General features: G+C 51.1%; 1 protein-coding gene across 1 annotated transcript in view; it reads left to right on the plus strand.

Moving 5' to 3' along the window:
• Positions 1–16,498, plus strand: part of BMP7 (bone morphogenetic protein 7) — an 85,380-nt gene extending 68,882 nt beyond the window's left edge. Inside the window, exons 4-7 of the mRNA XM_043480157.1 lie at positions 5,574–5,771; positions 10,669–10,745; positions 12,578–12,688; positions 14,440–16,498. Coding sequence (XP_043336092.1) covers positions 5,574–5,771; positions 10,669–10,745; positions 12,578–12,688; positions 14,440–14,589 — 536 coding nt within the window. The 3' untranslated portion in view covers positions 14,590–16,498. The remainder of the gene's footprint in view (positions 1–5,573; positions 5,772–10,668; positions 10,746–12,577; positions 12,689–14,439) is intronic.
• The last annotated feature ends 3,969 nt before the right edge of the window (positions 16,499–20,467 follow it).

The raw sequence follows: 20,467 nt of genomic DNA on the forward strand, positions 1-20,467 counted from the left end.
ATCCCTTTAACTGGACTAGGGTTTTTTCATGCACTGTAAAATGCAGTGAAAAGGTAAAAGTTTCAACATGTGAATGCTGGGTGGGCTCAGTACGACATGCTTAAGTACGACCCTACCACAAGTGGCATACTGGTCAGGATCTAGCTGCCTACACAGGTGGGCAGTCCGAGGGCTGGTGACCAGTCCTGCCTCTGATCTCTCCTGCCTGTGGGCCAGAGTTTTGGTGAAACATGCTTTGGGTCCCATCTGAGAGCTCTAGCCTGTGTGGGGACAGTGGGCGCAAGGGACCATCCCTGACCTGAGTTGCTGATTATTTGTAGGAGCAGAATGTGTATTCAGGGCCCAGAGAGGCCGCCCTGAGCACTATGGGGGTCCAGGGGAGGGCATGGTGGGTGGGGGCTTGTTTCTGGACCCCCTCTCGGCTTCCCCTGTCCCCACTCCATCTGCTCCCCACACACCAGCCCCAGTGGGCCTCTTAGCCCAGAACTCTGGCCCTGCCACATCCTCTGGGTCTGCTGTCACACCTAGAACATGACCCCCAGCCCCCACTGAAACATGTGACTCACCACTGACCAGTCCCCCCTCGTCCCTGAGCGCACCCCCCTCTCTGGTCAATGCATGGCGGCTGCCACCTTGTTCGGCGCTATACCCAGCAGCAGCCCAACACAGTGCCTGGCACACAGTGGGGGCTCCATGAATCATTGTAGATTGAACTACTAAATGGATAAGCAAGTTGTTTGTTCAAACCTGGGACGGAAGAGGACAAGGCAAAGGGATTTGCAGATGCAAGACCCCTCAGCGGCCACAAGAGATGAGATCAACATGCATTTCATTGACAAGGAAAGATGTCCACAGTACGTTGCCCCCAAACCACTTTTTTTGTGAAACAGCAAGGACAGCACATCACTAGGTCATGTTTTCATAACCTCCCACCCTAACAGGAAGAAAAGCTATAACAAACCTAGACAGCGTATTAAAAAGCAGAGACATCACTTTGATGACAAAGATCCATATAGTTCGGTTTTTCTAGTAATCATGTACCAGTGTGAGAGTTGGACCATAAAGAAGGCTGAGTGCTGAAGAATTGATGCTTTCGAACCACGGTGCTGGAGAAGACTCTTGAGAGTCGCTTAGACAGGAAAGAGATCAAAACAGTCACTCCTAAAGGAAATCAACCCTGAATACTCATTGGAAGGACTGATACTGAAGCTCCAATACTTTGGCTACTTGAGGTGAAGAGCCGACTCGTTGGAAAAGACCCTGATGCTGGGAAAGATTGAAAGCAAAAAAAGAAGGGGGCGACAGAGGATGAGATGGTTAGACAGCATCACCGACTCAATGGACATGAATCTTAGCAAATGCCAAAAGATAGTGAAGGACAGGGGAGCTTGGCGTGCTGCAGACCATGGGGTCACAAAGAGTCGGACATTGACTTAGCGACTGAACAACAATCTAAGAGGAAGCCAGGGGATGGACCCAGTTCAGAGTCCATTCCTCATTCTTCCCAGTGACCAGGGTCACATAGTTGATGTTTCAAGGAACACCAGGGAGGTGAAGAGGAGTCTGGGAGAGAGCTGTCTCCTTCCCCACCCCTGGGTGGCTCTTTGAGGTGTGGCCCTGAGCGAAGGGGGCCTCTAAGCTCATGTCAGCCTCCACCCTGTGTTGGGGAACCTTGACCTCTAGCACACGGCGCAGCCCAGGAGGGAGGCTGGGGTGTTTGCATCTCTGGGACACGCTGATGTCACAGCTGAGAACTTGACCTTTGGCTCCAACAGAACAGGGTTCAGATCCTGGCTCCACCACCAACCTGTTTCAAGGCCTTCATAGTGTAACCTTTCTTCTCTTTATAAAGTGACATCATGATATCTGCTCCATGGGGCCATGTAGAGGGTTGGATGGACTGTGAGTGCTCCATCCACTGTTGGCATGGGAGGCATTTGTTCATTTAGCAAATGGTCATTAAATCTACGAGTGCTAGGCACTGTGATAGGCATCCTTATACTATTTATTAACAAAATCTGTCTCCCAGCTTTCAATGGATGGATCATTCCTACCCCTGTTTTTTTTTAATTAATGAATTAATTTATGTATTATTTATTTTTGACCTGCTGCATGCAGGCTTTTTCTAGTTGTGGCCAGTGGGGGCTACTGTTCGTTTTGGTGCTGGGGCTTCTCATTGCAGTGGTTTTTCTTCTTGCAGAGCACAGGCTATAGAGCGAGGTGGCTTCAGTAGTTGTGGTGTGGGCTTAGTTGCTCTGAGGGATGTGAAATATTCCCGGACCAAGGATCAAACCAATTTCCCCTGCACTGGCAGGTGGGTTCTTTACCACTGGACCACCAGGGAAGTCCTCGTCCTTTTTTTTTTTTTTTTGTACTTTAAAAAATTAACTTATGACACATAACATGGAATTCACCATCTAGTGGTTTTTAGCACATTCACCTTCTTGTATAGTCATCGCACTGTCTAGTGGTCTTCCCCAGAAGTGACTTCCTGTCCATTAGTGCTCACCCCATGCCCTTCCTTCCCCAGGCTCCTGGAAACCATAAATTTACTTTCTGTTTCTATGGATTTACCTATTCTGGACATTTCGTATGAATGAAATCATATAATACGTGATGTTTTGTGACTGGTTTCTTTCACATAGCATAACATTTTCAAAGTTCATTCATGCTGTAACATGGATCCGTACTTCTTTTTTTTTTATGGAGAATAATATTCCTTTATATGGATACACCACATTTTATTTATCCATTCACTAGCTAATGGACATTTGGGTTGTTTCCACATTCTGGCTGTTATGAATAATGCTGCTGTGAACACTTGTGAACCTATGTTTTTAGTTCTCTTGGGTGTATACTTAGGGGTGGAATTGCTGGGTCGTATGAGCACTCTGTGTATAACTCTTTGAGGAACTGCCAAACTGTTTTTCAAAATACCTGCAACATTTTTATAAACCCAAGAGCAGCGTATGAAGGTTCTACTCTCTCCACATCCTCACCAGTATTTGCTTTTTGTCCACCTTTATTTTAGCCATCTTAGTGGGAGCGAAGTGACATTTCACTGTAGTTTTCCATACTCCCGTTTTTTGTTGAAGCTGAATGTCTGTTGTGGTGACACAGCTTTTACGTTGAAAGCCTTAATCTTTTCTCATATTTGGTGACAGAGGGGGAATAATCCATACCCACCCTCTGAGTGCCTGTGCCTGCCAGGCCCAGGATAACTTGCTACCCTATTCCCTAGTTCCCAAGCCTCTAAAAAAGGGGGCCAAGAAAAACCCCTTGATGGCAACTCAGACTAAACAATCAAAGAGGTTTATTCATTTGGGTGATTGGGGCAAGAATCCGGTCAGCTTCAGAACTGGTTTGATCCAGTGGCTCAGTGATATCACCAGAAATCTGTTTTTCTCTCTGCTCTTCCTTCCACCAGCTCAGCCCCATTTAGTGATGTAGTCCACCTATGGTTGCCAGATGGTGGCTGTTTCTGGGCTCTCCTTCCTCCCTCAATGCTCTCCAGGGACAGAGAAGGTTGCTGTGAACCCTACACTTGGAAACTTCCATTCATTGGCTCAATTGGGTCACTTTAACCAATGACTATGGCTGGAGGGTTGGTTGCTGAGTATTAGAATACAGGCCCCGCCTGCTAAGGTCAGGCTGGAGTCAGTTTAAGGCACAGCTGCCTAAATAAAAATTGAGTTGAGTAGCAAGAAATGGGGTGGGGGAGAGAGGGCATGGATGAGACAATTGGCATTGCCCCTGTTTCACAGATGAGGAAATAGAGGCCCCAGCATGCAGCTTCCTCATGAGCTGATCCCAGCAGATGTGGGTTTCAGCCACCTGGAGACCCCCTTTCCTCTGTCTTCCCGTTTCTCAGCTGAGGCTGTGGGACCCTGGACCTGGCTGGACTGCCAGTGGCCAAAGGCAGCCAGACACCCTCCCTCAGAGGTGCAGTGACTGCATTTAGTGGATCTGAAACAGCATCAGGTTTTCAGGGAGGCATTTTTATTTTGCCCTAACAGCCTTCCGGGGGGAGGGGGGTGGTGTACAGTTCCTAGGGGCTCGACTTTAATGGTTTCTTTTATAGAATCATTCAAATTATAGATGAGTGAACTCGAGGAAACCCTGCTAAAGAATGCAGGAAAGCTGGCATTAAGAGGGACTAAGGTGAAGTAGTGGTGGGTGGGGGAGCTGTTTTGAACATTTGCTGTAATACAGCTAACGCAAATGCCCCTGATGCTGAGCTGGTCCTTGGGCGTCTGGGTTTGTGGACATCAGGCCCATCTGGAGAGCTCTGAGGGAAGTTGATTCCAGAGTGACTGGGCCCAGCGCCTTCGCTGGCCTCCAACCCCTCTCACCAAACTTGCAGGGACCATATCTATCGTGGTTAAGCAGCCTGCCCTGGTTTCAAATTCAACTCCCTCACTTCCAAGCTCGTTGTCCTTGGGCAAGTTTTCAGCCTCTCTGAGCTGTTTTGTCTTCTTGCTTTATCTTCCTTTGGAATACTTATCACCACTGGACATGGTAGTAGTTATTGACCGGGGGGGAACTTCTGCAGAAATTGACACTTGTGGCTGGCAATTTGTTATGTAAGTGAATACTGAGATGTCTCCGATCAATTAACATTGGAGTAACAACACATTTTAATACGTCTCTGGTCAGTAATGAGTTAAGTATGTATTGACCAATGGCCTCATTGTTGCTGCAGCTGGTAGCCTGTTCTTAGCCCCCGTTACACTGGACCCATCCGCAGAGTACAGAACACCATGACTGCCTCACCCACCTTATCACCCAGTATCCAGGGTTGCCAATTCTCTTGGTGTCCCTCTTCCTCTTGTTCTGGCTTCTTTCGGATCCTTTGCCACTGGGCGGTGCTTGTGCACAACCTCTGCTGCATTCCCCAGACCTCTCAGATGGAGACAGGGCCCCTGGGCTCAGCCCTCACATTGCTTGTCTGATCTCCTGGACCACTGTCCTGAGCTGGCATCTAATCTCATGAGCACTTCCGGTGGGCAGAGGTCTGCTGGGAGCATCTGGGTGTCGAATGGCAGAGGCCGGATGTGAACCCAGGAAGGTGGGCCCAGGGCCAGAGCATGTCCTGCTTCCAAGGCCATCTCTCCTGCTGGTGAAGTGGATTCCAGATGTGGCTGGGCCCAGGTGAAGAGGGACGGGGAGTCAGACCAGGACTCAGAGGTTCCACTGCCTGCCCACCTCCCCCTCCCTTTTCCCTTGGGCGTCAGGTGGGGGTTTCAGTCGGGAGCCGCTGAGTCACACTGTGTCACACCCCTCCCGGCTCCGTTTGTCTCCGCGCACACATCACCACGGGCTCCCTGCCCTGCATGATTCCTGCCTGCCTTCCCCACCAGTGTGCACGCCCAGAGGCCAGGGAGTTCTCTCTGTGACTCCCACTGTGTTCCAATTTCCTAGGACAACCCGGTGTAGAGTCAGAGCTGAGGCCATGCTTGTGATGAAGGAGTGGCGACTACATGGACAGACATTGTGAGGTTCGGCTAACGTGACATCTGTTCAGCCCTTCCCACTAACCACCCGTTCTGTGCATTTGACTGCTTCCCGTATAGGGCAGAGCATCAACCCCAAGTTGGCAGGCCTGATCGGGCGGCAGGGGCCCCAGAACAAGCAGCCCTTCATGGTGGCCTTCTTCAAGGCCACTGAAGTCCACCTCCGCAGCACCCGCTCCACGGGAGGCAAGCAGCGCAGCCAGAATCGCTCCAAGACGCCCAAGAACCAGGAAGCCCTGCGGGTGGCCAACGTCGCAGGTACACCGGGGTGGGGGGTTTACTCCACAGACCCCAAGGAGCCCACAGGGAGCCCCCTGCAGGACCCCAGCCGGGGGTGGCTCAACATCCATGCATGTGCTCCACAGATGGTTCTGGAACCCATGCAGCAGGAAGCACCACCCACAGAATCCCTTCCTGCCCAGAGCTCACCATCTTCATTGTGTAAATTGTGTCATAAATTCATTTCGAAATGCAAGTAGCAGACCATGAGTGTCACAGGATGCCAAATCATGTGAAATTTCTTAACAAACAAAACAAGAACTACAAATAAATGAAGGAGAACTATGAAAACATACATGGAGGGAAGACTTCATCCCATCGTCCTGAGGAAGGGAGGGACAAAAAGTGAGGGGGAGTTGCTGTATCCTTAATTTTATTTCTTCAAGTGAAATGCATTTGAAACCCATGGCAAACTTTAACACTTGCTGAACATGGGTGATAAGATTTTCTTGTAGAGCCTTCCCAGCTCTGGGTTCATCATGAGCCGGAAAAGGCCTGGGATTGGTGGGAGGAAGTGTGGAAGGGAGTGTGGGAGTGTTTAGAAGGGTGAGGGGGTGTGGCAGAGCAGCCCCCACCCTCAGATCCACATATATTGTCAATAGCTTCTTCTGCCTTACCTGGAAGGTCATTTCCAGAATTTTGAAATTGCTGTTCATTTTCCTTTCCAGGGAAAAGCAAAAATACAGTTACTGTGATTGGTGATGTTTTTTAAGAGCAGGGCGCCCTGCCAGATGGACTCCAGTGAGTCTGTGTGGTTCCAGAGTTTGTGCGCAGAGATTTTGTAAGAATTCTTTTCTGGCAGGTGCATCCACTCTTTTTTAGGCTTGCTCAAGTGGAATCTGATCCCCCAAATTAAAAAAGCAACAAAATCTCTTCATTTGTACTTTAAGCATGCTCTATGTCAGGTTCTTGGGGGTTGGGGTTCAACAGCGAAAGCCCGGCTATGGCCCACAGTTCATGCAAGGTGGGCAGAAGGGGGCTGTCATTCACAGGCACACTGATCACAGCCCTGGGAGCCAGGAGATGGTGACGAGGGACCCTTTAGGGGATGGTTCAGAGGAGACTTCTTCATGGGCAAGCTGGTGCCCCCAAGGTCAGGCTGGGTGGGCTGGAGACCAGCACTCCAGACAGTGGGACCCATAAGTGGAGGGAGTTTTCATGGCAGCTTTGGCAGGCGGTGGAGGGCAGGCCACGTGGCTGGGACAGGGAGGGTGCGGCCGGGGAGTGAGCAGAGTCAAATGTCCTCTTGGGAGCCGCATCGTGAGTTTGAATTTCATCCAAAGCAAATTTGGAGGCCTTTGCAGGGTTTCAAGCTGTGATGTGGGGTGGGGTTGATAAGCAGCTCATTCTGGCTGCTCTGAGAATGGTGGGGAGCAGGGTGGGGTGCTTGGGGAGGGTCAGAGCAGGGAGACTTGTTAGAGGCTTTTCCATGTCAGGCAGGCAGGAAGTGCTGGCAAATGTCAGCCTTGCAAAATCTCACATGTCTCAGAGATCTGTCAGGTGTAATGGTCTAACCAAGGTAATGAAAGGGGAGGGACTGCCCTCGAAGTCTTAGAATTGCACACCCAGCTTCCCCCACCACATCCTTACCAAACCGCCATTGTCTCCACTTACATAGCCCCCAGGACGGGGCCCTCACTACCATACATGACAGTTCTACCTTGGCCAGGATCTGCTTTCTTGCTCTAGATTTCTACTTCCTGGTCCTGTTTGAAGTTCACTTAAATCCTGCCTGGAAGTTTAATTTAAAAAAGAAATACCAAAGCCTGGGCCCCACCACAGTCTTAAAAAACCAGAATCTCAGAGGGTGTGTTTGCCTGCACGTGCCTGTTGAAAGTGCTTTACCTCCGCCCATAATGGCTTCCCAGATGGTGCAGTGGTAAGGAATCTGCCTGCCAATGCAGGAGACACAGGTTCGATCCCTGGGTCGGGAAGATCCCCTGGAGGAGGAAATGACAACCCATTCCAGTATTCTTATCTGGAAAATTCCCATGGACAGAGGAGCATAGTGGGCTTGCGTCCATGGGATCACAAAGAGTCGGACACGACTGAGCCCCTGAGCACACACACACCTCCTGTGATGGGCTGAGAATCTTGCCGCAGGGGCACACAAGTAGAAGCCTGTCTCCCATGGGAGCCCTGTGTGTGCTGGAGGGACTGACATGTTCTGCCGACCAGCCTTGCCCCCCAAAGGCCTTCAGCTGCTCTTCAGACTGTGTGGTTTGGGGTGAGAAGCTGGGATCCTCACTTCCCTTCCATTTCCTTCTCCCACCCCCATTTGGACCCAACTCCCTGGTCATTAGGCATCTTCACCAGATGACCCGTAGGGGTGGGTGCTGAGTCCAGGCAGCTGCTCGGGCGAGGCTTGCGGAGGTGGGTGAAGCAGCTCCTGCTTGCCTGCCCACTGCAGCTGGGGGTGGGTGGGGCAGGGCAGGAGGGCAGGCCAGCTGGGAGTCCACTTCTTGAGCATCTCTGCTTCCTTTTCCTTGTCTTTCTGTTAAGAAGAGGTCAGAGTGAATAGGAGTTCTGACCACTTCCTCCCAGAGCAGCCGCATTCCAGGGGAGCCTGAAGGAGCCAGGTGTCTGGGGTCCCTGAGGGCAGAGCCAGGGCCCAGCCCACACTGACATGCCCACAACTAGCTTCAGGAGCTGCTCTTGGCCTTGGCCTGTGGGGCTTTGAGCTTCAACATTAAGCCAAATGTCATTGCCTTGTTCTCAGGGCTGGGGAAACTGGCACTGAGGCCCCTACTCGCCATTCCTCTGCTCGTGGCAGACATTGCTAATCAATTACGGCACTTTCTTCCCAGTGAGCCTGCATGTACCTTCAGATTCTTCTTTACTCAGGGCACCAAACAGCCAGCAATGTTGGTCCTCAACACACAGCTTCTTTGCCACACCCCTGGCCCAGGCTAAAGTGCTCAGACCTTTGTCTTGTTCAGGCTCCTTCACACGGCATCACAGCTGAGGTCGCTCCCATCTCTCCCCACTCCCTTCCGCCTATCTACAGGGAAGGAGGGGAAGAAGGCTTGCGGGGTTGCTGCCCGGGGTTACAGGCGTGGTCACAGCGATGGAGGCCTTCCTGGATTTCTGCTGTGTCTGTGCCTTCCAGGTGGCACAGTGAATGGTCCAGGAGGTTGCTGGGTTCACCTCTGATGGGTCCCTTGGCCTTGACGTTTGTATATGAATGACCACCAGGCCCTCCAGCAGCCCTGCCACCCTCATAGCTTGTGTTCTCTCGCTCCTTCAGCCCTCAGGTTAGGTCCTGAGGTGAGGAAGAGGGGCCCAGGACTCGCATTCCTGCTCCACCCTCCCTAACCTCCCCCACCCCCAGCGGTGGAGCTCAGTGCAGAGCTTTCCCCTCCTCGCTGCCAACTGCCGACGCCGGCACCGCCTCCTTATTCCCATCCTTCTGCCCTCCACCACTCCTGTCCTGGTTCTTGCTGACTTCTAACCCTCCTCTCTGTCCCACTCCATCTTTATCCTGGAATCTCCTACCTGGCCCACCATCTCACTTCCTTTGGTTCTTACACAAGCACCACTTCCTCTGAAGGCTCTTGGTTAGCACCCACAGCACAGAGCCCCCAGCACATTCTTCCTGTCCTCCTCTCCTCCCTTAGTTCCTCCTCGATGCTCATCTAGATGGAACGTAATTAGTGTTTACTCATTTGATTATCATCTGCCCCCCTCGCTGGAAGATAAGCCCCTCGATGCTTCAGTCACACTTGTAGCTCCAATGCCCAAACCAGTATCTGCAAACCCATAGATGCTCTGTAACAATTTGTGTGAATGAACAAACAAATGAATGAATGAATGACATGCTGGGCACCAAGGTAATGAGGGCCCAAGACACCCAAAGGCTGGTGCTCCCTGCCCCCCTCATTGGGATCATCTCACTGGTTCTGAGTGTTTCCTAGGGGCCAGGATCCCTCCCTCCTAGAAACTTACAGGCCATTCTGTCATAATCAATTGTCATTTCCTCACTGGTTTGTACATTTTTTAAAATGTCTTCTCTCAACTCTAGATATAAAGATGTGTGTAAAATTAGGAATATTCAAAAAAGCCAAGAAAGCCCGTGGGACGTTTTAGATGGAAGAGAGATAGATTGTGGTTAAGAAAAAAAATGAATCCCTCTTGCTTCTGGGTACAGGGAAGATTATGCAGAAGCAGCAGAGTGTGTGTGTGTGTGTGTTACAGAGAAAGGGAGACAGAGAGAGAGAGAGACACAGGAGAGAGACAGAGGAACAGATATTCCTACATGTTTACAAGTGCTCAGTTCCAAACCCCAAATTCCTACCAATGCTACATACTTCTGGAAAACCCCAGTGCATAATTTTCGTTCCTCAGAGAAACCTCAGTGTTGTGTTTTTCTGAAAGGTCAATGGGACTTGACTTTTTGCCCTCTCATGTCTTCTCAGTGGTGGGGGCTTTGTCCCAGGCCCTGTCTGTGCCTCCGCCTGCCTCCCTCCATGGGGCTGAGCATCTCGAGGCATGAGGCTGAGCGGAAGCAGCACACCCCCCCACCCCGCCCCATTCAGGCTGTCCCAGCCGGCATGATGGGGTGCAGATAGAGATGGATTCCCACACGGAATCCAAGCAGACGTCAGCAACCAAACCAGAGAAAATAGTGTGCACAGGAGGATCCAGAGATAGCTGCGAACTAAGACTGTGTGAGAGATGGGGGCTTTGGTACCTCCCCTATGGAGGCCATTTGCAGGGGGTAGAAATGAGTTTTGAGGCTACAGATGCTTGAACGACTTTTGTGTCCAGCTCCCAAAGTTTGCTTGGGATCGCGCCACTGCCTAGACTGAGGAAGCGTTAATACCTCTGTTTCCTCTTCCTCCCCACGGTACTGCACCTCTGCTCCCCATCACTGCAGAAAACAGCAGCAGCGACCAGAGGCAGGCATGTAAGAAGCACGAGCTATACGTCAGCTTCCGGGACCTGGGCTGGCAGGTAAGGGGGAGGGTGGCTGGATCTGCCCTGGTGTCGGGAGCCTCTGGTATGGGCTTCCCACCATGCTCCCCACTATGGCACTGGGACTGGGTCCCCTATGTGAAGTGAGCCGTGCTTCTCATCTCTTGAGATTCTAGCTGTTTAGTCTGTAAGTCGTGTCCAACTCTTTTGAAACCCCATGGAATGTAGCCCGTCAGGCTCCTCTGTCCATGGGATTTCCCAGGCAAGAATACTGGAGTGGGTTGCCATTTTCTCCTCCAGGGGATCTTCCCGACCAGGGACTGAACCTGTGTCTCCTGCATTGACAGGTAGATTCTTTATCACTGAGCCACCTGGGAAGCCTCGTGTCCTAACTAGAGGCTGCAGGGATGCCTCATGAAACCCAGGAGCAAAAACCGGGTTTCTGCTAGAGACTCAGGCTAGAACCAGAAACCCAAACACTGTGGACTGTGAACCTCATTCTCCACGTGAACCCCACTGGCATCCTGCACTGGCTGCTTCCCTCAGATATGGCCAAGTCCGTGTGCTGGAATCCAGCCACCTGGAGGGCGGGCCCCCACCCTCTGTGGTGTCTGTCTGCCCCTCCTTCCCCCATCTGTGATTCAAATTCCCAGGGAAGGGGCTGATTGGCCCCGCTTAGGCCAAGTGCTTGTTCCTGAACCAATCAGGTATTGTAGGGCTGGGATCATGTCTTAGGACCATGGCTGACCCCCTCTGGAACCATTATCTGAATCAGGGCAAAGGGCAAGGGATGAATCCTAGAAAAAAGAGTATCTCAACTGTTGATGAGTTTCTATGACCTCCTGGGCCCTTTTCTAGGCATTGAAGATGCAGCCTTGGGCATAGCAAGGTGCCTACCTTCTTGAAGCCCAAATATCCCTGGAGAGGGTGTTGTCATGAGATCACCAGGGCCACTGGTTTTGTTGTTCTCCCCTCACAGAGTTTGTACTTCCGTGGGAGGGTCCAGATTCTTCCCAGGGAATCGTGTTCCCAGATGCGCCCTCAGGGCTCTTGTGCCCACAGACAGCTTGGAGCCCTCCTGGGATTCTGTCCTCACTCTTAGGATAACATCCATGGTCTAAGGGGTTGCTCACATTCTAGTGTGGAATAGAGCCCCAGGTGCACTTGAGTCCCTGAGGGGTGTATTTATTGCTACAGCATGATTTCTGTGCTGACCTGACCACGAGCATCCTTTGTTGAGTTGCACAGTGTATCAGGCACTGTGCTGGGTGAAGCGAGGTCTGAAGGCTTTGTTAACAGACCGCCCATGTGCTACCACACAGCAGGGTAAGACTGATACCCCCGGTCACCTCTGTCTGTGCCACCTTCCAGTGAAGAGCCAGTGTCCATTCTGGGCTCAGCCCAGCCCCCCTGGTTTTTCCCTCATTTTTACTGTCGGAATAAGGGCTTCACAGCTGGCTCAGTGGGTAAAGAATCTGCCTGCAGTGCAGGAGAAGCAGGTTCAGTCCCCAGGTCGGGAAGGTCCCCTGGAGGAGGGCATGGAAACCCACTCCAGTATTCTTGTCTGGAGAGTCCCATGGACAGAGGAGCCTGGCGGACTACAGTCCATAGTGTCTCAGAGTCTGAAGCGACTGAGTGCTAACGCCCTGGACCAAGAAAGGCTGCCTCCTGTTTCTTCTGCCTCTGCAGGAGCCCCAGCTGCCCAGAAGGAGGTGGGCTATGCCTTTGACCTCTAGGCGCTTCGGAATCTGGCCCACAGGAGGAGGGTTTCATCCTGGAGGGTGGGACCCTGCAGTTCCCACTCTCTGGGTGTTCTGACCATGCCCCTCACCTGACCACGTCCCATCAGGCTCTCTGATCTCTCCCGGCAGGACTGGATCATTGCACCCGAAGGCTATGCCGCCTACTACTGTGAGGGGGAGTGTGCCTTCCCTCTGAATTCCTACATGAACGCCACCAACCACGCCATTGTGCAGACGCTGGTGAGTGTGGCCTGCGCGCCGTCCGGTTTGTGGCCCGCTGTTGGAGCAGGGCCACCAGATCTGGCCTCATGCCCCTCCAAGCTGGGGCCACAGCAGGTTTCTGACACGTCATGAGTTTTGGAGCCCTGGGCCCTGTTGCTTTCTTGGGACTTCCTCCATAAAAAGTATGTTTAACAGCATATAAGTATAATCATTGTGTATGATCTTCAACCTGGAAGTGCATTTATTTCTCCTAGTTTTAAAAGCAGCTAGAACAGTTTCATGGGCTCCTAAAAGTATCATGGGTAAACATCATTGTGCCTAAGGGCAGTTGTCCTGGCCTTGCCTCAGTCTCTGTTGTTCCTGGTAGTCAGTATCCACCTCCGTAAGCTTCCCCCATCCCCTGCTCCACAACGTCTGGTCTTCCTACAGGTAAGGCAGGCTTGAGAGTTCATCCTCTCCCAGAGTTCAGGTCTTTGCCTCCTAGCCTTGAACTTCATGGCTCAGCCATTCAAGGGTGTTTATTGAGGCAGAATCATCTAATATAGCCTAGACTCGTACCATCCAATATGGTACCCACTTTTATATGTGGCTCTTGAATACTTAAATATGGCAATCACAGTTGAGATGTTTTGCAACTATAAAATACACACTGAGTTTTGAAGCCTAAAGTATAGGCTTTTTTATACTTTTTTGAAGTATAAAAAAATGTAAAATATCTCATTCATGACTTCTTATGTTAAGTATATATTGAAGTGATAATAGCTTTGAAATTCAGGGTTAAATTATATTATTTAAATGTATTTTACCGGTTTTTTTCATTTTGTAGAGTGTAGCTACTAGAACATTTTAAATTACACTTGTGATTTGCATTTGTTTTTCTTGGACAGGACAGGCCTGGTCCAGAGGCCAGCAATCTTTTTCTGAGAACAGCCAGATAGTAAATATTTTTAACTTTAAGAGTCATAAGTTTCTGTTGCAACTATTCACTTCTGCTGTTATAATGCAGAAGCAGTCACAAACGCTGTGTATTGAATGGGTGTGGCTGTGTGCCAACAAAACTTTATTCATAAAAACATGTGGCAGAGCAGGGTTTGACCTGCAGGCTGACCCTTGTCTGGCCCACGGGTTCTCAACTTGGGGCAGTTTTGCCTCCCAGGGGATATTTGACAATGTCTGGCTTTCTCGGTGGCTCAGCGGTAAAGAATCCACCTGCAATGCAAGAGCTGCAGGAGACAGGTTTGATCCTTGGGTCAGGAAGATTCCCTGGAGGAGGGCATGGCAGCCCACTCCAGTATTCATGCCTAGAGAATCCCATGGACAGAAGAGCCTGATGGGCTACAGTCCAAGGGTCGCAAAGAGTCAGAGGCGACTGAAGCGACTTGGCATGCACGTACGGAGACATTTTTAGTTGTCACAGTTGAGGGGTGGGGGTGGAGTGCCTTTGACTTCTAGAAGTGGAGCCCAGGGATGCTGTCGAACATCCTGGAATGTCAAAGAGGACAGCCTAGTGAGGGAGAATGACCCGAGCCCCAGTGTCTTCCTAGCTGTATGCCGTGTGACCCTGTATGCTCTGCTTCTCTCATCTGTAAGTCCAGGATAACCCCAGAACTGAGTTAGTTAGCCATCAAGTGCCTAGAACTGGGAGTGCCCAGTGAGTGTCCCCAGTGGGGATTCTGTCCAAGCAGTACCTGTTCCTTACAGAAACATGGAGGCCAGGGAGCAGTGACTCTCCAGGTCTCACACCACCACCGTTTCGGGGTGTGTTCCAGGTACACTTCATCAACCCGGAAACGGTGCCCAAGCCTTGCTGTGCTCCGACTCAGCTCAATGCCATCTCCGTGCTCTACTTCGATGACAGCTCCAACGTCATCCTGAAGAAATACAGAAACATGGTTGTCCGGGCTTGTGGCTGCCACTAGCTCTTCCTGGAAGTCACACGCTTCCGGGTCACGTTTTTCTGGATCCTGGGTCTCTCACCGTCCAGCACCTCCCACTGCCTCGGCGAGGAGCCAGCAGACCACCTGCATTTTGTGAGGCCTTCCCGTTCCCTCTCCCCAACCATAATGCTGTTAGGAGTGTTAAGGAATTTGAGAGGCAGATGGCTTTTGATCCGTTTTTCATCAGCATCCTACGGACAAGATCGTACAAGCTGCTGCAGGCAAAACCTAACAGGAAAAAAATATATATATCAAGAAAAATTGCTGGGCCCCGATCGCTGGCTGTGAAGTCTCAGCCGTGTACCGACTCGTTCCCAGGGGTAATTACGACACCCTTCAGCCCGGCCACCAGCAGCGGGAGGAAGGGGGTGTGGCCAGGGGTGGGCACGCTCTTGTTTGTGCGAGAGGAAGACCAACGCAGAAGTCCCTGTAATAAATGTCACAATAAAACAAATGAATGAAAATGGTTAGGATGGTACAGATATATTTTCCTAAACGATTTATCCCCATTTCTTGGTTTACTCTGATTTCATAAACAGAAGCTGTGGCTGGCGGGGGGAATGGAGGCCCCCTTTCTGTGCCATTCCAGTTTCATTCTGAGGCTTTCCCAGGCCCACTGTTTATGTAGACTCACCCCAAAGCCAAGATTTGGCCAGCGAAGGAGAGGGAAAATTTCTCCTTGGAGTTGCGAGTGTGTTGACCTTGAAGGATAAATAGGTTCCATCATTCAGCCGGGTGCCTGGTGGCCGAAATTAAGATAAGTGTGAAGCACTGGCAGACACTTGGAATTAGTTTTCCGACTCTCCCCCCAGTAGGAAGTCAGTGAGAGGTGGCAGTCAGAGGAGAAAAGCAGTCAGGACAAAACTTGCAGCTCAATCCTAAGTTAGGGCCACCATAGCCCTATTTTAAGAAGCACACTAGCTCTTAACAGGGGTGGGTGGGCAGGAGGGTCATCCATCCCCCAAGCAGACTCCTTTATTGGCCATTGATAGCAGCATCCTAGAGTCTGGGCTCTGACGAGGGCCTCTGTAGTCACTGGGTTTCATTCGCAGACCCCTATGGGAGGACCCTGCAAAAGAATCAGCCCCTGGAGGCAAGGGAAAGATGACACAGTGGGAGGTCTGCTGGGAGCAGGATGTGCAGTTATGCATCTCAAATGGAAGGCTGAGGAAGCTGTCTTGAGAGTGTCCTGGAAGGTACCAGGTACCAGTCTCTTGAGAGACTGGAAGGTACCATGTCTGACGTGGCCCTTGGCACACACCTCCCTCACCTTAGCCAGAAGGTCCCCAGCCTCCAGCTGCACCATGGGCCCTGGAGACCACCAGGCTGTCTGTGAACAAAGAACAGGGTTATCCAGGTGACGCCTGCAGCCCCTCGGATCTGGTCTAGTGAAGAACTGTCTCTCCATGTTGATTAAGTTGGTTCCTGGAAAAACGGGGCCCTGTTTTAATTTTCTTTTTTCTTCTTCAGTAGCTTGGGCTGCAGCCTTCACTCTGCCTTGTCAATGGGGAAGAGTTGCTGTTTTTGTTACATCTTGTTTTGTCTGTTGACAGATCTGGGGATTTGGCGTGATTCCCTCTTGCTGCAAGCTTTTACACCATGTACACCCGTAGCATCATTTGTACACTGAAACCTGTAAATAGCTGTTACAAAACAAAGAAATTATTTATGTCCATCTGAAACTCATTTTAGACCCTCTCCAATCCCTTGTTCAGGACAACAAGCTTGCTTTCCTCCAACCTGTTTATTTTCTTATTTAAGACTATTTATTAAATGGTCAGACCGATGTACCTTCAGCCATTGCATAGAGCAGTCCTCAGAGAAAATGCTGTATATAGACAAAATAAAAAGGGTTTTGACTTTGCAATAAAAGGAGACATTTGGTTCTGGTTTTGGGCCTGTGTATGTCTGTGTTGTTTTTTCTCTCAACGCCTGGATATTGGAGTTCTCTTGGTCTGCTGAGAAGTCTTTGCCTTGGCCTCCACCATTAACACGCTGTTTATCATCCAGGCCTGGGGGAGAAAGGGACGCTCATCAGTATTCAGTACAGCTGTGCGGGGCTCCGGGCAGGAGAGATGGAACCAAACAACAAATGCGAATTTGGTAGGCTTGACTACAAAGATCCTTGATTGAATTACAGTGCAGCTGTCAGCAGCTGTTTCAAAGAGGCAGGGGGTAAATTAGCTGTGTTTACTGCTAACATAGTTGAAAGATTTAGTCATCCCAATAAAACAGAGGCACAAGAAAGAAAAAGAAATAGTAATGGGGGTAGGGGGAGTGTACACCCAAAACTTTAAAGCGGCACAGTCCCCAGAGCCCAGCATTGTCCAGTGCAAATTATTTCAGCGGTTTGGGGGCTGCTGTTGGCTCCCAGCTTGAGCCATGGATGGCCCCCAACAGGCCTGGCGAAGGCAGCCAGGGGCCCGCTGTGCACGCAGCAGCCCGCAGCCATGCAGTGTGGAGCAGCCGCTCGGGTCCCTTCCCGCTTTGAAGTGCACGCTGAGGTCACCTGATGGATGTTAGAATCTGGGCCCATTCCCTGGCCGGGCTGCCTGCTCTTTCCCTGTTGCCTCAAATGAAGCAGCCGCTCCTAACAAGTTCCAGCCCCTGGTTTCCAAACCCTCTTGTCATTGTCCCGATGCGTGATCCAGCTTTTGTTCTGTTTCCAGGCTGGAGACCAGAGCCGCACACCAGAGGGCCAGATGCGGCCTGCAGACGTGTCTTATTCCTCCTGCGTGCATGGTGTTTATACATTTTTTTAAAGTGAATTCGTTGCCAACACGTTTTTGAAAATCAGAAGGCTGGGGTGAAAAAAATCTCAAATTCGGGCTTCTCCTGAGCAGTTGGAGATCTGGCCTCTCTCAGGCCCCGTTCTTGCGTGGCGGCTCCTGGCTGGAGCCCAAGCGCAGTTGTGGCTGCAGTCTTCACTGCTCCCTGTTGTCTAGCTCAGGAAGGTGCGAACGTCAGCTGCTGTTTTATTTAAAAGTGTAGGTTATCTATTGATGTGTGCCCACGTCTCTATTAAGAGTAGGAAAGTAGAAGCTGGACTGAGGGCTTCCCTGATGGTCCAGTGGTTAAGAATCCGCCTGCCCATGCCGAGGACATCGATTTGATCCCTGGTCCGAGAAGATTCCATATGCCATGGGGCAACTAAGCCTGTGCCCCACAACTACTGAGCCTGTGCTCTAGAGCCCAGGCACTGCAACTGCTGAGACTTCAGGCCACGACTACTGAAGCCCGTGCACGCTGGAGCCCCTGCTTTGCAAATGAAGCCACCTCAATGAGAAGCCCTCGCACTGCAACTGGAGAGTAGCCCTCACTTGCTGCAACTGGAGAAAGCCCGCACAGCAAGAAAGACTCAGCAGCCACAATTAAATAAATAAGTAATTTTTTTAAAAAAAGGTGGACCGAGCGAACCACACTTCAGGGGGAAGAGGACAAGCCTTTGCTCTTCTCTGGCTCACTTTCCCCATAGACTCCCAGTTGGATCCCCACAGGCTGGTGTGTCTGGCTGAAGCGCCGCAGGTGACATCATCTTTGGCCTGCACCTTACTCCCTCCTGGTTCCCACCTCTCTTGCTCATTGTCACCTTGAAGCCTCATCTCCTCGTTCCACTCAATGAGCCCCTGTGTCAGGGACCATGGCTACCACCACTTGGCGTGATGTTATCAGTGGCCATTCCAAGAGGGCACAAAGAGGTGAAGGTGTTTACTCAACGTCACCAGCTAATAATTGCTGGGCTTGGGACCCAACACCTAGGCTTGACCCTATGTTTATCTTAGAGCCTCCTACATCTGTTCGTGAACTGTGGGGATACCTGGCCCCCAGCCCTGATTCTCCAAATGACCTTCTCCAGTTCCCTACATCTGTCCCTGAATGCATGCTCAGTTCCTGGACCACAAGCTCAGGTTTTGGGTCTCCTTCCCGCTTCCAAGTGGCTTGAGGGACTTCATCTGTGAATGTGATGTTGAACCTTTAGCTTCCCCCACTGGCTGGGCCCAATAGCCCCACCTGCTATATGGTGTAGCTTGCCTGACCTGATTTCTACTTCCTTACCTGGTGATGATAATGTGTGGACCTCGTTGGGAGGCTGGGAGGGTTAGCACTGGTCGTGGGGCCACCTGCCCAGAAAATTCTCACATGTACATGTTGAGTCCTTCCCTCTGTTCATGTCTTTTGGAGAAGTTGAGTGTATCAGTTTCCCAAGGCTGCTGTCACAAAGGATGATAGAAATGTGTCCTCACCGTTCTGAAATGTGTCCTCACCATTCTGAAAGGTTGTAAGTGTCAGCCAGGTGTCAGCAGGGCCATGCTCCCTACAGATGCTTCAGGGAAGGCACCTGCTGTGTTTATTCCAGCTTCGGTGGCTACTGACATCCTTGGCTTGTGGCTGCACCTCTCCAGTCTCTGCCACTGTCTTCACATGGCTTCTCTGTGTTTCCATGTCCTTCCTTCCTCTGTGTGTCTCTTAGAAGGACACTTGTCTCTGGGTTTAGGATTCACCCACATAATTCAGGATGATCTCGCCTTGAGATCCTTACGTCTGCAACGACCTTTCTCCCAAGTCAGGTCACATTCCAACATCCTAGGGATTAGGATGCGGATGTGTGTTTTGAGGGGACCAACATTCAGCACTCATCATGAAGCTGCCTGTCCCTCTCCTGAGACCTTGACTTGCTTTCCTGCTGCATAATTTGGGCATCCTGGCCGGCCTCCGTGGTCCTCACTGTGCCCCCAGAGGCCGTGAGTGCTGCTGGGCGAGGCTTGCAGCTCCTTCCTTGCCCCGTGACTGGAAGGGGGTTGTCAGAGCCCAGCCCAGCTTCCCCACCCCCATCACAAGCCTTCACCCAGGCATGCTGGACCCCGATGCAGCACAGGGGAAAGGCTGGTCAGCGGTGGCGGGGAGGGAAGAGTATAAACAAAAATGGCCAAACCACAGTTCCCTTTGCAGGCACAAAGGTGTCTCTGAGGGCAGCACAGGCATCCTTTTTGGCCAGAAGCCTTCATTCGCTCATTCGCTCACTCACTAGTTCCTTGTGCGTCCTCTGCGTACCGGGCAGTGGACACTGGAGTTACAGGAGCTTAGTACAGCCTCTGCTTAGGGAAGCATGTGTCCTTCCAGGGCACAGGAAACCAATAGCGTCTGGCCCCACAGCACGGCCACCTGGGCTTTTTCCTCCAAACAAAATAACGCAAGTTTTCTATTATGACTGTGTTGGTATCAAGATGAATATAAACCAAGCTGCATCATGTTTTTATCTTCTCCTTAAAAAAAATATTAAAATCTTTTTGCAGGCTCCAAACAGTACCGTGAGTACTGAGGACAGCGTCTGCTATGCCTCCCATTTAGTGGTGAGTAATAACGAGCAGGGGCTTCCTGGTGGCTCAGTGGTAAAGAGTCCGCCTGCAATGCAGGAGATGCATGTTCGATCCCTGGGTTGGGAAGATCCCCTGGAGAAGGAAATGGTAAAGCACTCCACTATTCTTGCCTGGGAAATCCTATGGACAGAGGAGCCTGGTGGGCTATAGTCCACGGGGTCACAAAGAGTCAGACAGGACTCAGCAACTAAAAAAGATGAGCAAGGGAAGGGAGGGTGGTGTCGATGGCCAGGCTATCAGAAAGGGTGGTCAGGGAAAGGCAATGGGGTCACCATGGGGTAGAGTATTTTTGCCTGAAGAATTGACATGTGCAAAGGTCCTGAGGAAGGACTCGCTTGCCAGACTGGAGGAACAGCAAGGAAGCCAGAGCAGAGTGAGTCAGGCAGCAATGAAGGCAGCAAGGTAAAGGTTTGAAAGCTGCAAAAGGGCCTGGCGACAGGGTCATAGAATGTGCCGACAGCAAGAGAGGACATGATAGGAAG

The sequence above is a fragment of the Cervus canadensis genome, chromosome 10, assembly GCF_019320065.1.
Source record: "Cervus canadensis isolate Bull #8, Minnesota chromosome 10, ASM1932006v1, whole genome shotgun sequence".
NCBI classification, from domain to species: Eukaryota; Metazoa; Chordata; class Mammalia; order Artiodactyla; family Cervidae; genus Cervus; species Cervus canadensis.